General features: G+C 36.9%; 1 protein-coding gene and 1 long non-coding RNA gene across 5 annotated transcripts in view; one reads left to right on the top strand and one right to left on the bottom strand.

Annotated features, from left to right (window-relative positions):
* Positions 1-538: 538 nt before the first annotated feature.
* LOC104668027 lies at positions 539-1,556 on the bottom strand. The gene is made up of 2 exons (XR_748759.2): positions 865-1,556; positions 539-774 (listed from the first exon to the last, which is right to left on the bottom strand). It is a non-coding gene; the product is annotated as an uncharacterized LOC104668027 (long non-coding RNA).
* DMTF1 (cyclin D binding myb like transcription factor 1) overlaps positions 1,447-19,914 on the top strand; it is a 44,577-nt gene continuing 26,109 nt past the window's right edge. The window contains exons 1-5 of one of the 4 annotated variants that reach the window (XM_010370639.2): positions 1,478-1,640; positions 3,431-3,569; positions 12,742-12,864; positions 14,154-14,270; positions 15,655-15,777. In XM_010370639.2, coding sequence (XP_010368941.1) covers positions 14,162-14,270; positions 15,655-15,777 — 232 coding nt within the window. In that variant the 5' untranslated portion in view covers positions 1,478-1,640; positions 3,431-3,569; positions 12,742-12,864; positions 14,154-14,161. Of the gene's footprint in view, positions 1,641-2,209; positions 2,492-3,430; positions 3,570-12,741; positions 12,865-14,153; positions 14,271-15,654; positions 15,778-19,914 lie in introns of those variants that run through there. The other 3 variants (XM_010370640.2, XM_010370638.2, XM_010370641.2) reach the window with 3 other exon arrangements.

A 19,914-nucleotide genomic window follows, 5' to 3' on the forward strand; every position in this document is an offset into this window, starting at 1 on the left:
ACTTAGTAGAAGAGAATGGACAGCCCGACTATAATTTATATATCACTATTTTATGCCTTAGCAAAAAGAATCCTATATGGTTATGTCTTATGAAAAATGTGGCTCATTAGGAATCACCTTCTAATCAGTGTTAATGTCAACAATTTTGCATATGTAATTATTACTTTATTAGAACTGCTCTTTGAGTAGTTGTATTGCTTTTCTGGCTTTAAGGTTTATTAGTTTCCATTTTTAATGCTTAATACATGTCAGGTTCTATGCAAAATATGTTGTCTACAATATTCTGGAGGGTAGATCTTATTACTCCCATTTTTCTAAAGCTAAAAGAGGTGAAGTGCCATATCCACTACTAATAAATTGAGCCAAGATTCACATTCAGGTCTGACTGCCGAGTCCAAACCACAATACTATTCTGCCTCATAGTTTTGCTTACATAAACATTATTATGTACTTATTAAAAAATGGAATGATATACAGGTTAACTCCAACAGAATGCAGAGTGCCACAAACTAGTAATAAAGTTATCAACACAAGAAAATGCTGTTTCCGACATTTATTTTTAAAAATTAGTCAAACATGTCGATCCTCCAGTAAAGTAAAGCATTTGTAAACTAGATGTAATCATTTGTTTTCGTTATGAAAGTACTGCCAAAGTGTATTTTGTGAGCTGCAACCAGGTCGTTGAGAACACAGGCTCTGGAGCTGAGGCTTCAATTCTAATTCCACCGCCAACTTGGGAGCCCTTGGACACATTCCTTCACTTCTCTTTGGTTCCTATGTAAAATGGGATTCATTTGTAATAATGCAGCGATGCACTTAGCACTTATGAACATTAAATGAGTTTAATACACGTAAAACATTTACCTGACACTTAAGTACTCAAAGAATGCTGGCTCACATTACAGAACCCAAAGGCTTATCCTTTTCGTTTATAAGGGTATTAAAACGAAATCGCAACCCAAGGAGCATCTGTACTTTTAAGAGGAACTGGGCACAGCAAAATAGCATCTTCCTAGTCTAACAGCGAGACCACACTCACAGAGGCCACATTTCATCAAGAACGACTTCTCACGCCCAGACATCTCATTTTAAGCCCCTGCGGCAAGGGAAATCAAGCATGAAGACACACACTCCCTGTTTTCTTCAGCACTGAGATCACCGGTTCCCTCCTTTCCACGCCGCGGCTCCCTCGGCTCGGAGCCACATGGAACTATGAAAATCCGCACGCGGAGCATAAGTCCCCAGAAGCAGAGCAACCACAGTTGCATCATAGCAGAAGGACCTCTTTTATAGCATCAGCAGTGGGACAGTCAGTGCCGAGATTTCCTAGCAGAGGACAGTCGACAAACACCGCCACAGACCAGTACCAACGTTCCAACCCAAGAACTTTTTTCGCGCCCCAACACAGCCGGAAGTGACGCGTGCAGCCAGCGAGCGGGGCCGCCCGCGGGACATACGAGCGGGAGGGGCAGCGTGCGGGGAGCTGGGGGCGGGGCGCGGCTGCAGCTCCGTTTCCGGTGGCTCGTCGCGCTCGCTCACTCCAGCTGCAGCCACTCTCGCCCGTGGCTGCTTCCTCCATCCTGGTATTTTTTGGAGCCTCCATCCTGGTTCTTCCAAAGTGCCCGGACCCAAAACAGGAAGTAAGTGCGATGGAACCTTCAGGTCCCAACTGCCGTCAGGGCCGCTCCGCCCAGTGGAGCCTGTCCGGCCCCCTTGCTGCCCGCTAGCACCAGCCGGCTGGCGCAAGCTGTCGGCGCCGGGGCACTGCGGGCGGGGTCGGAGCCTGGCCTTCCTGACGTTGCAGCTGCCGTCCCCGCACGTTCCGGCCAGGGCCTCCCTCTTAGGGCCGGGCGGCGCCCGTGGCTTAGGCTGCAGAGTAGGGAAGCGAGCGGCCGCCGAGGCACAGCAGCGATCCAGCGGGGGCGGAAAATGGCGGCGGCTTCGGAAGAGCTAAATGGCGCCGGGACCCCTGGGGGGTGGGGTGGGCCGGGAGGTTGGGTAGAGAACTGGGCCAGAGGGAGTGGAGACAGTAAAGGAGCCCTACTTGTTTTCTCGCGATGTTCTTTTTTTAATTTGTATTTATGTTACGTTTTCGGTTTTGTTTTATGGTTTAGCGTAGGAGAGGTAGGCTTGGGTGGGGTTGAGAGAGTGGGGGCGGGTCTCGACCCAACTTCCCCCCCTTTGCTTTTTTTGTTCTTTACCTTGTTTGCGCTTTAGATTCTTCTGTAATTTTGCGGGGGTTCAGTCTTGCTCGGCGATTCACGGCCCAGACTTAGACAATCGGGATAGCTGGCCGCACCGTTTCTGTCAGTTTGAGTCTCTTTAAAGAAGGGATGTGGACTGGGGCGTGGGGACAGAGCCCTGGTGGAGCACGGAAAATGCGTCTGTAAAGTAGTAATTACCCTATTGTGCCGAGTTCCCAGAAAGTTCCTAAAATTAAGTCCACTTTGTTCTCTAAAATGGACTTCGCTTTGAGAATTTCTTCAGGGAGGTATGTAGAATGTTTTACCACAATCTCCAGAGCAGATTTGAGAGAAGTGGCCAAGTGCCATTCTGTGCAGTTGAATGATAGAGCGTATGTCTTTATATAAAATATTCGGTCTGTGAGTCAAGACTCCTCCCTTTCTCACTGAATTTGTGTAGTTGCCTTTTTCGCAACTCGATTCATGTTTGTGTACCTCTTTTTAATGTACATGGATTTGATTTTTGTATGTGTGCCTCCTTTCCGACAGGCGAGGCTGCTTGTTGGGACGTCCTACAAAAATGCATATTCTGTAGAATTATTTTTTAATATGTATCTTAAAGTGATGCCATTTGGAAAATTTTAAGTTATACCTGTATTTTTAGTTCGTGGGAGAAAACCATTTGTAGCTTTTAAGCGCCAGTCCAAATACGAAAATATTATTCTACTATGTTGAAAGTATTACAAAATCTATTTTTTTCAGTTAAGTGTTTCATATTTTTTCATTACTTAAAATTTCTTTAAGCTGGTTTTAAATTTATATTTCAAATAGCTTTCTGAGGATTACTGTCTTTTAATAATTTGAATAATTTACCATCACTTTAACGTTTAAAGAATGACTATGGCGATACACCAAAATCTTATCTTTTTGCTCTTATGGTGTGTTAGAGACAAGATTTATTTGGTTAGGATTTAGAAATTCTGTTAAGATTTAGAGTAAAAAGGTTAAAACTACATTCCTTAACGTTACAAAAATTGTCATGCTGAGACAATCCAATTTGGTGTGAGAATAGTTTTTTTCTTCCTTACACAAAGCACAAAAACCAGGCCTGATTGTTTCGGGAAAAAAACCATTATGTTATAGGTGTGAAAAATACATTTAATGATTGTGGTGATTTTTATCTCATTTTAACTCCTAATACTTCTGTATGCCACCAAACAAGCTAATTTATTTTCTTACTATTTTAGTTGATAGGCTCACCCCAAAATATGCTTTTTGGGACTGATTTAGCACCTGCATATTCTGCGTGAATCTCTTTAATTGGTTGCAGTTGAGCTAATGGTGGAGCCAAAATGCTATTGCCCTGTCTTCATCAACATTTAATCAGTAAGTACTGGGCATTGCATCTTTCTTAGAACTTTAAGTTCATACTTTGCAGTTATATGAATACATTATTTTATGTAAACATTTTTCTCTTGAGTGTTCAGGTTTTAGAAGTATTTTGAGGGGAAGAAATCAAAGTTTGGGGGTTATGACTTGAGCTTTGAAAATAGCATGGCTGGGAAATGTTTACTGGTAGAGAATCATATCAAAAGTAGGTAGCTGTCCTTTAGTCCTTTTTTTAGAGATCTCTTTTTTCAGTGCTTTAGTTATCTCATTACACCCCAGGGGTGCTTTAAAGGTGGGGAGATAGTGTATGTATTTTATAAGGTTAGTTTGATATCACTAGTTAGTATTTAAATAACAAAAAACTTGCCTTTACTTACTCCGCAAAAATCTTACCTTTCTGTTAGCCTCATTTATCTCTCTGACATCTACAGACTCTAATTTTTATTAATGGTATAATAAACTTGCATGTCCTGAAAATAACATCTCATTATTTTAAACAGTTGCTTTTGCCATGCTTAAGTGCAATGGCTTAAATTAACACCTGTGAGGATGAATGCGATAATGTGAAACAAGTAAGTGTTCCCTAAGGATTTACTGCCTGGCACATAGATGTTAAAATATTGAGGGAGCTTAGAAGTGTTTTTGAAAGTATTGACGTCTTGCATCACTTGCATTAAACACACATCTGTCTGTTGCAAAGACATCAAAAGCTTAGAAAGGAACTAAGTTTAGGGAGGGTTCATTCTACTTTTTTTTAATATCAGAGACTGCATATTTAACACTGAGGTGTTATTCTGCCTTTCCAAAATGGAGTTTTCATTTTAATAGTCCATTTTTTTTTCTTACCACCATATTTTTCATATATGAAAGGATTTCCTGGGAGTTGATATACTTTTAAATGCTTTGCAATTTCAGCTCCTTTATGTCTCCAAATGATAAGATGACCCGAGAAAGTGGTAAACTAAATGATTTTTATTAAACTAATTTCCAAATAGTAAAGTTAAAGTACAGATAGTTACCAAATGTATGTGGCATTTGTTTGCTTTCGTGTCATTTCTCCCTTTATCTTGATGGTGCTTTCATTTTGTGAAGAAAATTCCTGTAATAGAAATCACAAATAGATTTTGTGTTTGCTCTGATTCTATAAAGGTAGATAAGTTTAAATAAAAGGAGGAAGGTGGTTATCATGTCTTCCCCCGCCCCAAGTTTGTAGAAAGATAATCCATTCCATGACTGAATACTAGAAATAAGTTGTCAGGGAAAAGCACACCGGGGAGCTCATTATGAACAATTTAATTTTCTACCGTTTCATTTATTTAAATGTCATTTTGATTATGTACACCGTTAGGTCATTTTTCCAAGCACCAGTGGTCAAAGCTGATTCATTCATTTCCCATCAGGTGTTATGCATCAGAAATGCTCATTAGGTTTATTTTACTGCCTGTGTATATTTTAGTATCTAATGAGTAAATGTGCTTTAAAAATTAACTTGAAAAAAAATTCACTGTAAATCACAGGTGTCTGGCGATACTGTATATTTCCATTTAAAGAGCTTCTGATGGTGCCTTGTATAAAAGTACTCAGTTTTGAATGGATGAAATCTGTCAAGTGTACCAAATAACACATTATAAGCTCCTGAACCATACATGAAGTGAAAAATAACATTCTTGCTTTTTGAATAAGCAATATAGTTTTATTGTCAAACCAGTTATGAAATGCTGCACCCTAAAATGATCCATGCTATCAAGTAATCTTCCTTACGCAAGTAATAATGACATTGTTTTCAATAGTTGATAATTGAAATAAACATTTTAAGCCATTAAAGCCTGCTAGAATAGACTCCACTAACAGCTGTATTGACATTTTTATGATATATAGTCATATTTTACCATCTTAAAACCACGCCATAGTAAAAGTTAATTAGGTACCTTAATTGAATATGCCTTATGTTCATTTATGGCTCTGCTGCTCAAAGTTTTCCACAAAGTGTATAGAGGAACAAATCCCACGGGGCCTGGCACCATAGTCCAAAACATTCTTCTTCAAGTGTGTAGTGTTCCTATTCATGTCTTGAATAAAGTTTGTACTTAATGAAGATGTTATGCTTATTCTATGACCTTACCTGTTGTCTGACAGCCCTCTGTGTACCCATGTTCAGGATGTATGAATTTGTTACCTATTATCTTCCACTAAGATTTTCTACTTAAAGACTTTCATTATTTCAAAATAAAATTATCTGAAAATATCTTCCAAATTCCTTAGACGTTACTAAGCAAATTCTCTTTTAAGTATTTTTTTAAAACATTAGTTATTCAATGATAGGTTGATAGTCCATTTGGAGTTTTATGATAACATAGCCACAAAAACAAATGATCAGTAATAGGTATGAATTAGATAAATTCAGATCTATGTGCCCATTCAAAATGTAGAGTAGTAATGATACAGGAAAATGCTCCTGATACAGTAAGTACAAAAAAGATGTGGCAGTACGATCTTAATATTGTGAAAACAGTGAAAGATAGGCATGCTGATACATGGGTAGAAGACTTGCAAATCACACAGAAAGAATATGGATGATTTTTCTTGTACTGTATTGGGTCAGGAGAAAAAAAATCTGAAAACTGTCCTTACTGCCTTATAAGTTGAATTATGCCACAGACTTTCTCAGCGAATGTTTCTCAGTCTTTAACTCACTTAATAAAATTGTGGCGCTGTATGTTCTGTAGCTTGCAAGATTTCACAGTATAAAGTGAGTATATTAAAATAGGGAATATTTTATATCATGTCTCATCCCGTGTTCCATTTTAGAATCAAGCTCCAAGCATCTAGGGTCAGCAAATGTTGGTTCCTGTGCTTCTCAAGATTGACACTAATAGCATCTAAACTCTTCCATACTTGTATCAATACTGTACTTGGAAATGAGTATACATCTGTTTACAGAATTAGCCCCCCAAACTGGGAAGAAAGGTGACTTTATTTCTTGATTCTGGTTTTTAGAAGATATTCAACACTTAAATACCCAGGAAAAATAGGATGATACGTAGACTCAATTGACGGAAATACCAGTCTAAGATAACCCATTGGATAGGAACTTTACATCAATACTGAAAGGAAGAATAGCATGAATGACTCATTTCTTTAATTGAATTCTGTGTTAAATAACAGATCCAAGAGTTATATCTTTATGCTTATCCTTTTTTGTCCTTCCAGGTTATAGTGTGTTAAGTAGGGTCATCTTTTTCATTTGGGAGCTGTAAGATTGTATTATAATGAAGACACAATGACTTAATGATAAGAGTTTTGTACCACAGTTAAGGTTGTGTGTTTTTTTTTAAGCCACCAGAATGGTTTTATTTTTGTCATTGACAGTATGTACAAATCTGCAATTGTATAATTGTTTTGTTTGGTTTTAAAATACTAAGTATGCATTAAAAGTATGTTTATGTTTTAAGAAATATGCATTAAAGAAGTTCACTGTAAACATAATTCTCAATATATTTTCCTGCTTTAATGCATAAATAACAATCTAAGTAGTCATAAATCTATCAACTTTCATGACCCAGAAGTATAGACGAATTTTGAAGTTTGGCAGAAGGTGTTCTCTCTGGTTTTATAAATTAAAACACACAGCATTTGTAGTGATTATTAATGAAATGACTTATCCCAAGTCCTTATTGTATCCCAACCTGTTCTATCAATAATAAACCTTCCAATGTACTTGTTAAAGATGACACATGTTTAAAAACTCAATGATTAAAAGAGGTCTAAAAGGTAATTTAAATATTACTCAGTCTTATTAAAACCACTTCAGCTTGTCTGAAAAACAAAATGCTGCTAAGGAGAGAATTCTGTACCATTAGTTAAATGGCATCTAACAAAATCTATAATTTAAGGAACAAATCAAATACATTTTAGTCTTGCAAAAAAACTTCATTGAGATCGTTACAGGAACAGAGTGCTATCCTAACTTTTCTAAAATTCTTGAGTCATAAATGAGTTAAAACTTGAAGAGTTAAAATACTTTTAGAAAGCCGTAATTCTTGATGCAGAACATGTTAGTTTTTAATGACCAGAAATTCTTATTTCTTCAGAAAGCATTAAATAACTGTTGAAACATACCACCTATCTAGTGATTAATCAACCACTCAAGATTTATTAAGTACACATTTAAATTTTATATAATACTGGCATTTTGCACATTCACTGTATTTCATTTTATACATTTTTTTAGGTCTTCATTTATAGGGTATAAAACTTAGAAAACGTTCTTAACCAATATTTTCCTTAGAGTTAAATGATTCAAACTACAAGTAATGCTAAGCTAAGCTCTGTCATTAATACTGAAACCTAAGTTTTTCAATCAATACAAAAATGATCTGGCTCACTGTTAACTGCCTGACAAACTTTAAAAAACTATTGTTAAACAGCAGATTACAAGAAATGTTTCACCTGTTCTTTTAAAAAATAAGACTATGAGATACATAATCTAAATGAAAATTTACAGGTGGTGGCCGAAATCCTGTTAACTTTCAGCCCAGTGTAACAAATTCCATAGTTATGCATAAATCAAAATTCGAGTTTTTAATGGAAATGTCAAGGCATACAACTACATTTGTCAGATAGAGACATGATAAACTAGAAAATTAAAGCTATCAAAGCTATAAATAAGGAGTGCATAAATAAACAGCAATGCCAAAGCATTAGGGCTGTTAAAAAAAATTTATATAAACACGTCTGATAGTTCTTTCTGTAAGCCGCTCTCCACTGATAAAGCTATGGATAAAACCAATTCCTGGAACAGCTTTCTAATAACGGATGACAAAGCTGAATTCCTTGGTCATAAAGCTGTACACCAGGCCGGGCGCGGTGGCTCAAGCCTGTAATCCCAGCACTTTGGGAGGCCGAGACGGGCGGATCACGATGTCAGGAGATCGAGACCATCCTGGCCAACACAATGAAACCCCGTCTCTACTAAAAATACAAAAAACTAGCCGAGCGAGGTGGCGGGCGCCTGTAGTCCCAGCTACTTGGGAGGCTGAGGCAGGAGAATGGCGTGAACCTGGGAGGCAGAGCTTACAGTGAGCTGAGATGCGGCCACTGCACTCCAGCCCGGGCGACAGAGCAAGACTCCGTCTCAAAAAAAAAAAAAAAAAAAAAAAAAAAGCTGTACACCAATAGACAAAATTTTCATATGTATTCAAAATTCTTGAAATCTCAAGCAGATCTTCCATGGTCTTCCTAATTGCATTTAGATTTGCTGCTACCCTCAGGTATTTTTTCCTTTAATTTACTAAGGTATGGTGCTATTTAAGGATACTCAGCAAATGATGAAAACATGCGAAAATGCCACTTCGGTTAAAATAGCTGTTAAAATTGTGTTTATTTTTATTCCATATCTTCTCGTTTTTAGTGTAAAAATAGTACATATGGTATAACCCATTACAAAGAAGGAAAATTGAAAAGAACTGATGATGTGCAGTCATGTGTTACTTAATGACAGTTCTGAGAAATGCAGTTTGGGTGATTTCATGTGAGCATCATAGAAAATACACAAACCTGTATGTTACTGTACTGAATATACTACAATTTTAACAATGGCAAGTATTTGTGTATCTCAACATATCTAAATATGGAAAAAGTACTGTAAAAATATGGTGGTATAATCTTACAGACTTACCGTATATGGACTCTGTTGACCAAAATGTTATGTGGTACATGACTGTCTTTATTTTGCTCCAAAAAGGACCAAAAAGGTGATAGCAGAGTTGGCGATTTTCCTATTTTCTTGACAAACCAAATGGGGATGGATTCCAGAAGTTGTTAACCATAGGTTCATGTATAATCATTCAGAAGACAGGCACTAAATTACTAAACTTTGTACCCCACTATCACAATTTGATTTATTCACCAATATTTCTCAGTCCAACATCAGAATACAGTTGTATTCTGTGTAACAACTGTCTTGACTGCACTTGGTCCTTTTGTTCTAATTTGAAAGTTAAACTTCGTGAAAAAAGTATCTGTAGGTTGTCATTTCTTTTCTCTTTTTTTTAATTTGACGAAGTCTCGCTCCAGGCTGGAGTACAGTGGCGTAATCTTGACTCACTGCAACCTCCGCCTCCTGGGTTCAAGCGATTCTCTTGCCTCAGCCTCCCGAGTAGGTGGGATCATAGGCGCCTTCCACCACTCCTGGCTAATTTTTGTATTTTTAATAGAGATGGGGTTTCACCATGTTGGCCAGGCTGGTCTCGAACTCCTGACCTCAGGTGATCTGCCTGCCTTGGCCTCCCAGAGTGCTGGGATTACAGGCATGAGCCACCACGCCCAGCCTGTAATTTATCTTTTCTTCCCTACTTCTAATTCTGTACTTATTTCAGTAAGACTTCTGCCCCTACTACTCCCACCAAAACTACTTTTGTTAAAGGCATCAGTTGTTCTCCATATTGCCAGATTACATAGTCACTTCTCAGTTCTATCTTACCCTATCAGCAGTTTTCAACATAGTTGACTACTTAATGCTCATTGAAAAAACCCTCTTGTGCTTCTTAGTTAACACGTCTTAGGTTTTCTCCCTCATCTCTAGCTAGTCCTTCTTCTTCTCCTTTGTTTGACTTCCCAGATTTAGTAGAGTGCTCTAGAACTGTAATCTAGGCTGTCTTCTCTAACCTCTTTAAGAAATCTTTAAAAACAATGTGTATGCCCCTAAGATTTATAGTTCTAATCCTGGCCTGTTGAACTGTAGTTTTATATATTTAACTTTCAGCTTAACATCTTCATTTAGATACCTTATAATCTTAGTATTAATACTAATATTAATAAAAAGAGCCTACCTTTTGAATTTTGAACTGTGTGTGTTACCCATTAAAAGTGAAACTAGGTCAGTTTCTTAAATATTAATACATGTACTGACCACATAGCTCAGACTATAGGGGAAAAAAAGTGAGTCAAGAACATATTTAAGATGATGGGACTGGGCGCAGTGGCTCACGCCTGTAATCCCAACACTTTGGGAGGCTGAGGCAAGTGGGTCACCTGAGGTCAGGAATTCAAGACCAGCCTGGCCAACATGGTGAAACCCCATCTCTACTAAAAAATACCAAAAAATTAGCCGGGCGTGGTGGCACACACCTGTAGTCCCAGCTACTCGCGAGGCTGAGGCAGGAGAATTGCTTGAACCCGGGAGGCGGAGGTTGCAGTGAGCCAAGATCGTGCCACAGCACTACACAGCCTGGGCAACAGAGCAAGACTTCATCTCAAAAACCACAAAAAAAGATGACAGCATAAAAACAAAGCGACTATATCCCCAGTACCTGCGTATAGTAGAGGTAATATATTTGGATATATTTGTTGATTGAGCAGATAAGCTTGTTAATTTATGAAGTAGCATAGAATCATTCAGTAATCTCTAACCTGAGTTGTAGAACTTTCAAAAAGAAGCCAAGATTCCTGTTCTTTCCCCAACATTGTGGATTAACTTGGGTCCTGAAATAACTATTGGCAAGATTACCAAGAGTAGAGTTTACATTTCAATGGTTGGGATATAAATTTGTGCAACTTTTGGGAAAATATATTGCAGTATGATTGAAGAGTTCTAAATTTTGTTATATCCTTTGATTTAACAATTTTTATTTACTAATATTCAAGGAAATGGAGTGTAAAAATATGTTTTTCAGTATGGTTTAAGGAAATTAAAAATTAGGAACAACATAAACGTCCAGTAATAGGATAACTGTTAAATAATGTCACACTTTTTATTTGCAGCACAAGTTCTATTTTTTGCTTTTTTAGTTTTTGAGACAGGTTCTCGCTCTGTCACCCAGACTGCAGCCTTGATCTCCTGGACTGCAGCCATCCTCCCACCTCAGCCTCCAGAGTAGCTGAGATTATAGACATACACCACCACACCTAGCTAATTTATTTTTTCTGGAGACTAGATCTCACTATCTCAGGCTGGTCTCAAGCTCCTGAGCTTAAAGTGATCCTACTCCCAAAATGCTGGAATTACAAAGGTGAGCCACCACGCCTGGTGCAGTGTAAGTTTTAAGTAATAACTTTTGTTAGATGCCTCCCTTGGTTTCCTTCACACTTTTCAGTTTGAGCAAATTCTGAAAAAGCAGGATATAAAATTGCAGAATACACTATAATCACAGACACACAATACACCGGGAGATGAGATTAGAGGGAACTACACCAAAGAGTATGAAAAATTGTTTGGAAAGTTTATGGATGATTTTAACCCTTTTTTTTTTTTAACTTTTTTACATTTCTTTCCCCCATCTTTTGCAGTAGGTATTACTAACAAGCCAGCCTTTAAAAAATTGATTCAGAAATAGCAACATGAAACATGAAATCCAATAGCTTAATGTTTCTCCAGCAGGGTCTGTACCTTTTTCACTGAAAATGCAAAGAGGATCTAATTAGAATGCTGAAAAAATTAGTATTTTAATCCCTAATTTTTGCTGAAATGTCCCCTCAAACCTCAAATCTTGTACTTTTTTTTTTTTTAAAGCTCTGGTTGGCTTTTGAGGATAAAGATGAGAAGCTTATTGAAAGAAACCTTTAAAAACCATTTCATATTTCATAAGGTTTCACATCGCTTTCAAGAGCTTGTAATTTGTCTTCTCTGGCGTAATTGTTTAAGGTCCCCCCCCACACAGATTCTTAGATACGGTTGCTCACCTGTCATCTTAAAAGGGTTTTCTGAATGAATCGGGTATTATATAATCTTTATACTTTAAGATAAAACATAAAGAGAGGTATTAATTATAAAGAAAAACTATAGTTACTGGTAATATTTATGGTACTGTATTGATTGATAATACACATCATGCTACATAATGGTACCACAGTCTACAGTTCATAGAACCACTAGCATAGCTGAGCCTGGTTTTTGTTTTGTTTTGTTTTTTTCAGAGAACGTTTGTCTGCCTGATGAGAGCCACTTGGGTTAAGAAACTGTGAATAGTCATCATTTCTGTCCTTTCTTCATTGGGGAATATTTTTAGAGGCTAATTTCCAAAAGTTCTACTTAAAAAAGAAGTCTGGTTTTCTCTTACTCTTCGAGATGAGATATCACAGAGGCTTGAGCCTAGACTGTCATCAGCATACTGCTATACTATTCATTTGTTCTTATTAAACCTTATTGTGTGTAATGCTGTTACTTTTTCAGAGTGTTGCAGAGATAGGAACATGGGAGAGAAACAATCTGGATAACATGAAAGTGATGCTGGTGGCTAAGGGAAGGCAACTTGATTCTGTGGGAAGGGCTGTAGCTGATCCATCTGTTGTCTAGGTAAGTCTGCTTTTGTTGCAAGGACCTCACATGATTTGCAAATTTGTCAAAACTAGATCATGATTTCCATTTACCTTTATTTTGGGAATGGCATAATTACTATTGTAAAATGAATGTTGTCCTTTTCAAATAGTAATTTGTATAGTAAAATTTTAATGAGTTATTGGATCTTCACCATGTAAATGTTAAAAGTTTTTGTGTCAAAGGAAAATAAATTCACTTCAATGATAAATGTATGAATGGACTACTATCTTGTGTATAGGAGCCAGAGAGAGCCAGGCATGTTGGCACATACCTGTACCCAGCTACACGGGTGGCTATGACAGGAGTATCACTTGAGCTCAGGAGTTCAAGGCTCTAGTACACTTAAGATTGTGCCTGTGAATAGCCTTTGCACTCCAGCCTGGGCAACAATGCAAGACCCCTTCTCTAAAAAAAAAAAAAAAAAAAAAATTAATAAACATTGAGTAATTATATCAGGGTTTATGTCCTCTGTGTTATTTAGTTGGTAAAACATACGTGCCAAAAGTGAGTATTGAGGCAAGAACCTCTTTAAATCTTATAAGGTATTTCTGACGACTTCAACCAGGCTATTGATTATAGCGTCATGCCTTTCCCCCCGCTAGCCATGAGATATTATATTCCAAGACTAATTATTCCATCTGTCTGAACAAGAGGAAAATAATACTTGTGTAAAATAGCAGGTAAGGAAACTTTGAACAATCCTGTTTCAAAAGAAGGACTAACTCATCTCTTAAAATTGCAATTTGGTCAGTGATAGATGTATGTACTTTTTCAATATTTTGAAAAGAACACAGCAATAATTATTTAGTGTTCCTGTGTTTCAGATTATAGAGCTTAAATACCTGTAAAAATGTTTTGGAAGAATAATTCTTAAGATAAAAATTTTGATGAATCTTCTGCTAAAGAAAAAGAAGTTAAGCACCTACAAAGCTGTCCATAAAAACACATTCAAAAAGTGGTGAGACTTGCTGATAAGATAGATTCTCTTTTGTTGGATGTGGCAAAAACATTAAGTATTATAAATGTTGTAGGTTTTTAAAATTTATCAGAGCAAACAGATTCTTGCAGATATCTAATTCTAAATAATGGGTATAAACTTATGAAAGGCAGTTTTTGAAATCTGAACTCTCATTGCAATTTTACGTGAAGAACACTGTAGGCAGATACCCAAATAAATGTGTGTGGTATTTCAGGGAATTATAAGGGAATACTTCATATCTGGGAATAAATTTTGAAATCCTGATCTGGAATCTGTTCTTGTACAGATTTGAGTATGAGCACAGTGGAAGAGGATTCTGACACAGTAACAGTAGAAACTGTGAATTCTGTGACTTTGACTCAGGACACAGAAGGGAATCTCATTCTTCACTGCCCTCAGAATGGTAGGAGAACTTGCTGACATATAATTCTGACTCTCTGAATTTATTTATCACTTTCGACCCCTATTGCCCAAATAGAGGTCTAGGTGCCTATGAGTTTAACATAAATGTTAGCTTTTGTCAATCTTGTTCCTATGTTATAAATAGGATGTTGAGCCCCCAAAGGTAATGATGGAATAACTATAATATATACTTCTTTTTTTATACTAAGTGGTACCAGCAGTATATTTAATTCATTAGGAAATGTAGAATTATTCCTCAATGCAAATGGACTTTTTTGTTAGAACCTGTGTTAAAGAATTGTACACAGTCATTTGAATATGACTTAATATGATGATCTACAATGAATTAAGATTCAGTAGCCTTCCAGCTGATAATTTTGTTACTCCTCTACTTGCTCATTATTTATGTCATTTATTTATTGTGCTCTTAAGTTCATCTTTACTCAACCTAGGTTCTGTCTTCTCTTCTCACTCTGTACATAATTCATAGGTTATATAAATCAAACTTAGGATTTTAAGTAGCACCTACCTATAAAGATGACTAAGACTCTGTCTTTATACAGAATTCTCTGTGCTTCTCATAGGCACCTTAAGTTTCATACATCCCAAACAATCCTTACATGTACTAACTAAACCTAGTTCTCTTTTTTCCTTTCTCTGTGAATTTCATTAGTGTCCAGATCATGAATGTGGTTGGGAATAAATTATATCTCTCATCACCTGCATCATTTCATTTGAAGACTTCTTGATAGTATTATGTTTTTTAAATCCATTGCATCCTGTCTGTTTCAACCCCTCCTTTGTTAGTTCAGTTTCTCATTTCTCATCTAGGTATCTCTAATAGCTTTTTAACCAGTGTCCTACCTATAATCCATCTTTCAAGCAGCTGATGAAATTGTTCATGATACAATTAATAGCATAAAGCTTCCCAGGGTTTTTAGAATATAGTACAGGTTCTTTAATTTGGCCCATAGGTCTCCAGTCGTTTCTGCTTTCCTCATAGTCTTACCTTCTGCCACATTTCATATACCTGTGTTCCAGCAGATCACACTATCTTTATTTTCCTAACATACCTATACCTTAAGCTTCTCATACCTCCATGTCACTGCACATACTGCTTCTACTGCCAAGAGAGATAGCAGTTTTCCCTGGGCTTCCCTTCTCTTTCACGTTTGAGACACCGCCTTCAGGAGTTGAATACTGCAGTAGGCACAGAAAGGCAGTGTCCTTTTGAATCCTGTTTGCACAACTAGGTTTAGTTAAATGAGCAAATTGGTAAGAAAATGTTTTTAATAGATAAGAAAATTGTAGAACCATTATTAGAAATTTTGTTTTCCCTCATTGGTTTGAAATTTTTGAGATTTTTGTTTGTTTTCTTCCATTAGAAGCGGATGAAATAGACTCAGAAGATAGTATTGAACCTCCACATAAGAGACTTTGTTTGTCCTCTGAGGATGATCAGAGTATTGATGATTCTACTCCTTGCATATCAGTTGTTGCACTTCCACGTAAGTCACTACGTATTAAGAGCCATAGAGTTCCCTTTTAAAATCAAAGTTTAGCTTCCAAGACATTCAATTGGCATTTCTAGATAGACTTGGACTTAATGCTTTTTTCTTCATTTAGTCAAAACACCTCTTTTTAGCTAACAATAAATACTATGTGCCAGACATATTGTTAAATGCTTTTACGTATATTGCCTACTTTAATCTTCCCAACCTTTTTTTTTTTCAATTGCCCCACAAGGAGTCTTTTTAGACTTTTTTTTCCTGATTGTGCTTTTCATGAGAAGTACAATATATCCTCAAAAATAGCTTGTATTTCTTAATGCACTGTCTGTATGTCCTTGCTTTGTTCATAAAGATAATAAAAGTTTTTGTCACATGCATTTCCCCCCACCCCAAGAACCATATTTGCCCTCATTGAGAAAGCATGCTTTACAATAGGTACTAATATTATTATTCCTATTTTACAAGTCAGGAAACTGAGACACAGAAAATTAAAATAACTTGGCTAAGAGCATATCTAGGCATTCTGGTTCCTGTAGTACATACTCTTGACCCCAATGCCATATTGTCTCTTCAGTATGCTATATGACAACATGAAAGTTAGATAGAAGCCTAATTAGTTTATTCTTACCAAGAAAGTTCTTAATGTGTTTCTTTTCCAAGATCATTTAGAGTAGACTGGCTTCTATAGGAGGTATGATATTTCAAGTGCAATACTGTTGGCACAAGACCGCATACCAACTGCAACATTAGGTTGTATTTCTCATTTGCTTAGCAAAGAGTATGGAGTGTTCAGGAAGATTCTGGAGTAGATGTCTTAGTCCATGCCAATGGGGATGGAACACATGGCTGTTGGTGGCACTCTTAGCACAAAGGAGAGTTTTGCCATACCTGAGAACTTTGATTTTACACTCAGCATCAGACAAAATCACATCTTCATCTTTTGAAAAAGCAAAACCAGGTTTTCAGCCTGGAAAGTCATATCTTAACAAGTAGATACGTACTCTGAATTTAGAGTTAATTGCTTGCTAAATTGAACAGAAAAGAAACTTTTAGTTTACTAGAAGACTTTATTAAAAAACAGTGTTAATATTGCTTCCAGTTGTGGTATAAACAAGCATATTTCTAATTAAATATTCTTTCCTCCTAATGATGATTCCTATGTTTTTTTTAAATCTTTCCTAATTTGACTATTATGTTGTGATTCAGTTCTAAAACTTAATTGGCCTATCTATACAGATGTAATCCTAAATATTTTCTAAACTAGAATTTTTGAGTAGCTAATTTGAAATAAATTGACTTTAACCAATTCATTTTGTTAAAGTGGAATGCCCTGTTCATGATTGTAGGTTCAAACTACACTTTATTATGTTTTTTTATGGTGGTAAACCAAATCCTTCATGGCACTGTTCACTTAGCTTCAGATAATAGAGGAAGGTTGACTTGAAAGCACATGAGCTGCTTAATGTTGGGTCATAGCATCATCACATATGGAAGACACACTGGAGCCTAATATTTAGCAATAAGACTGATAAAGTTTATCTGTCTGGATCGTAAAAATCCTCGCAGGCATCAGCCTCTCATATTAATCACTCTGACTCACTTATCACTTCTCTTTGTAGTCATCTGCCACTACATTTATCCCATTCCCTATTTATAGTTATAACTATATAGTGATTACAGTATTCATCTAGATGATTCTTTCAGTACCTTCGCCTCTTATTCCTTTTGTTCTCCATTTATTACTCCCTTTACCACTCTTACCTGTTACTGGAGTTCATTTGTGATCTATTTCAGACTTGCTGTTTTCCTACCACTACTTCTATTTTTCCAGCTCACTTCCTGTAGCACTCTAACTCCTGCAGTGTTTTGCCTCACTGGGACCCATTGATCCTATTACATTTTCATTGTTTCTTCTCTACTTGTATCCTTTCTTTCCTTTTTACCCTGTTTTACTTTTATGGTTAATCTTATAATCACTGTCTTGCATTCACCAAGTCCTTTTTTTTTCTCTCACTTATTTGGTGAAATCATAACTGTCTAAATCTATTTTTGCCTGTTTATGTCTGTACCAGTGCAGCTAATTGAAAAGTATTAGAGAAAAATGGCACAAGCAGGCTATTCTCACTTTAATTCCTGATCATTAACCTGAAGTGGGCTCATAATGCTGCCTACCAGTAACAACAGTTCTCTAGTGTTCTTTTACCCACTCTGAAATGACTATTTCATATGTCCCGAAACTTCCAAATACCTTTTCCACCTTTTTACTCTGAGCTGATAACCCTACTCACAAAGAATTTGAAGTGACCAGAAAATAATTTCTACAAATTCCTACTACCACAAATACATAACTACCTGCATCTATGTCCATTCATATATTCGTTGTCCTATCTTAGGCCTACCCTTCCATTTACTAGATTTTATCCCTTTTACCTACTCAAGGACATTGTTCCAATAATTATTTTGTCTCTTCTGTATCACCAGGTTTTCTTCTACTGAGTCATTACCACAGTATCACAAACATACTGTTACTTTTCTTTAAATAAAAAGTCCCTGGTCAGGCGTAGTGGCTCATGCCTATAAACCCAGCACTTTGGGGGGCTGAGGCGGGCAGTTTGCTTGAACCCAGGAGTTTGAGACCAGCCTGGGCAACATGGCAAACTCTGTCTCTACAAAAAAATACAAAAATGAGCCGGGTGTGGTGGTGCATGCCTGTAATCTCAGCTACTAGGGAGTCTGAGGTGGGAGAATTGCTTGAACCTGGGAGGTTGAGACTGCAGTAAGCTGTGAGTGTGCCACAGCACTCCAGCCTGGGCAAGAGAACAAGAGCCTGTCTCAAAAAAATAAATAAAAAGTAATTTTAGCTCACTTTTGGTTCTTACTCAATTTTCCTCCTTGCCTTTAGAGCAGAATACCTTGACAATTGCCTATATTTGCCTTCATTTCCTTTCCCCATTTTTCCTTAAACTTACTCCAAGCTTTCACCCCTTAACTAAACTGTTTTTCCCAGCTCTCCAAAGACCTTCTGTTGCCAAATTCAGTGTTCACTTTTTTAGCGTTTGTCTTACTTGATCTGTCAGCAACGTTTGACGATAATTATTACTCCCTCCTCCCTGAAACGTTTTCACTTGGCCTATAGAAAACATTCCTGTTTTTTTTTTTTTTTCTATTTTTCTGTCAATTTCTTCTCAGTCTCTACTGCTGACTTTTCCATGTCACCAGAACCTCTAAATGTGGAGCACCCAGGACTAAGTCCTTAGACAGCTTCTTTGTTTATTCACTTTTTAGGTGGTCTCAACTTAAGGTTTCAAATACTATCTGGTGTTAACCACCCCAGATTTATTCCAGACCAGACTTCTCATTCTCTAAATATTTAGTAGTTGTCTCAAACTAGTGTGTTTAAAGCAGAGGTTCTATAACTTCCTAAATCCTTAAATTTGCTTATTTTACAGTCTTCTCAACTAATTCGTAGCAGGTGTATTCTTCCAGTAGTTTTGATTTTTTTTTTTAAACGTAATATTATCCATGGCTCTTCAGTCTCTTCCATCTCCTCTTTGTCTACAAATCAGAGTGGCTTTGCCATCCAAAATACATTCACAATTTGAACTACTAGTCATTCTCACTTGCCTTCACCCTAGTCCAAGCCACTGACCTATCATTATTGCATTTGCCCTTCAGATGGTTTTTCTGATAGCACAGAGTGAGTCTGTTAAAATAAAAGATTATATTATTCCTCTATTCAGAATCTTCCAGTCGTTTCCCACCTAAGAGTTAAAACCAAAACCTTTTGGCTTACAAGGCCCACACAATCTCCTACTGTTCTTGTTTAGTCTGCTTTAGCTACACTGACCTCCTTGCCATTCTCATGAACACTCCAAGCATGCCCCGTCTGAGAGCCTTTGCACTTGGCTCTCCTTGAAATGCTCTTCCTTGAGATTCCTGCAAAACTAGCTTCCATCCTCACTTGTTCCAAGTCTTGGTCACTTTTCCTAGCCTCCTATAGAAAATTTCAAATACTGTCCTCCACCCCAACAGATTCCCTTTCCTGTTTTATTTTTTCTCACTACTAATCACCATCCAATGTAGTATCTTGTCCATTTTGTGTCTTTCCCCACTAGAATATAGGCTTCATGAAGA

Source organism: Rhinopithecus roxellana, chromosome 6 (genome assembly GCF_007565055.1).
Source record: "Rhinopithecus roxellana isolate Shanxi Qingling chromosome 6, ASM756505v1, whole genome shotgun sequence".
Lineage (NCBI taxonomy): Eukaryota > Metazoa > Chordata > Mammalia > Primates > Cercopithecidae > Rhinopithecus > Rhinopithecus roxellana.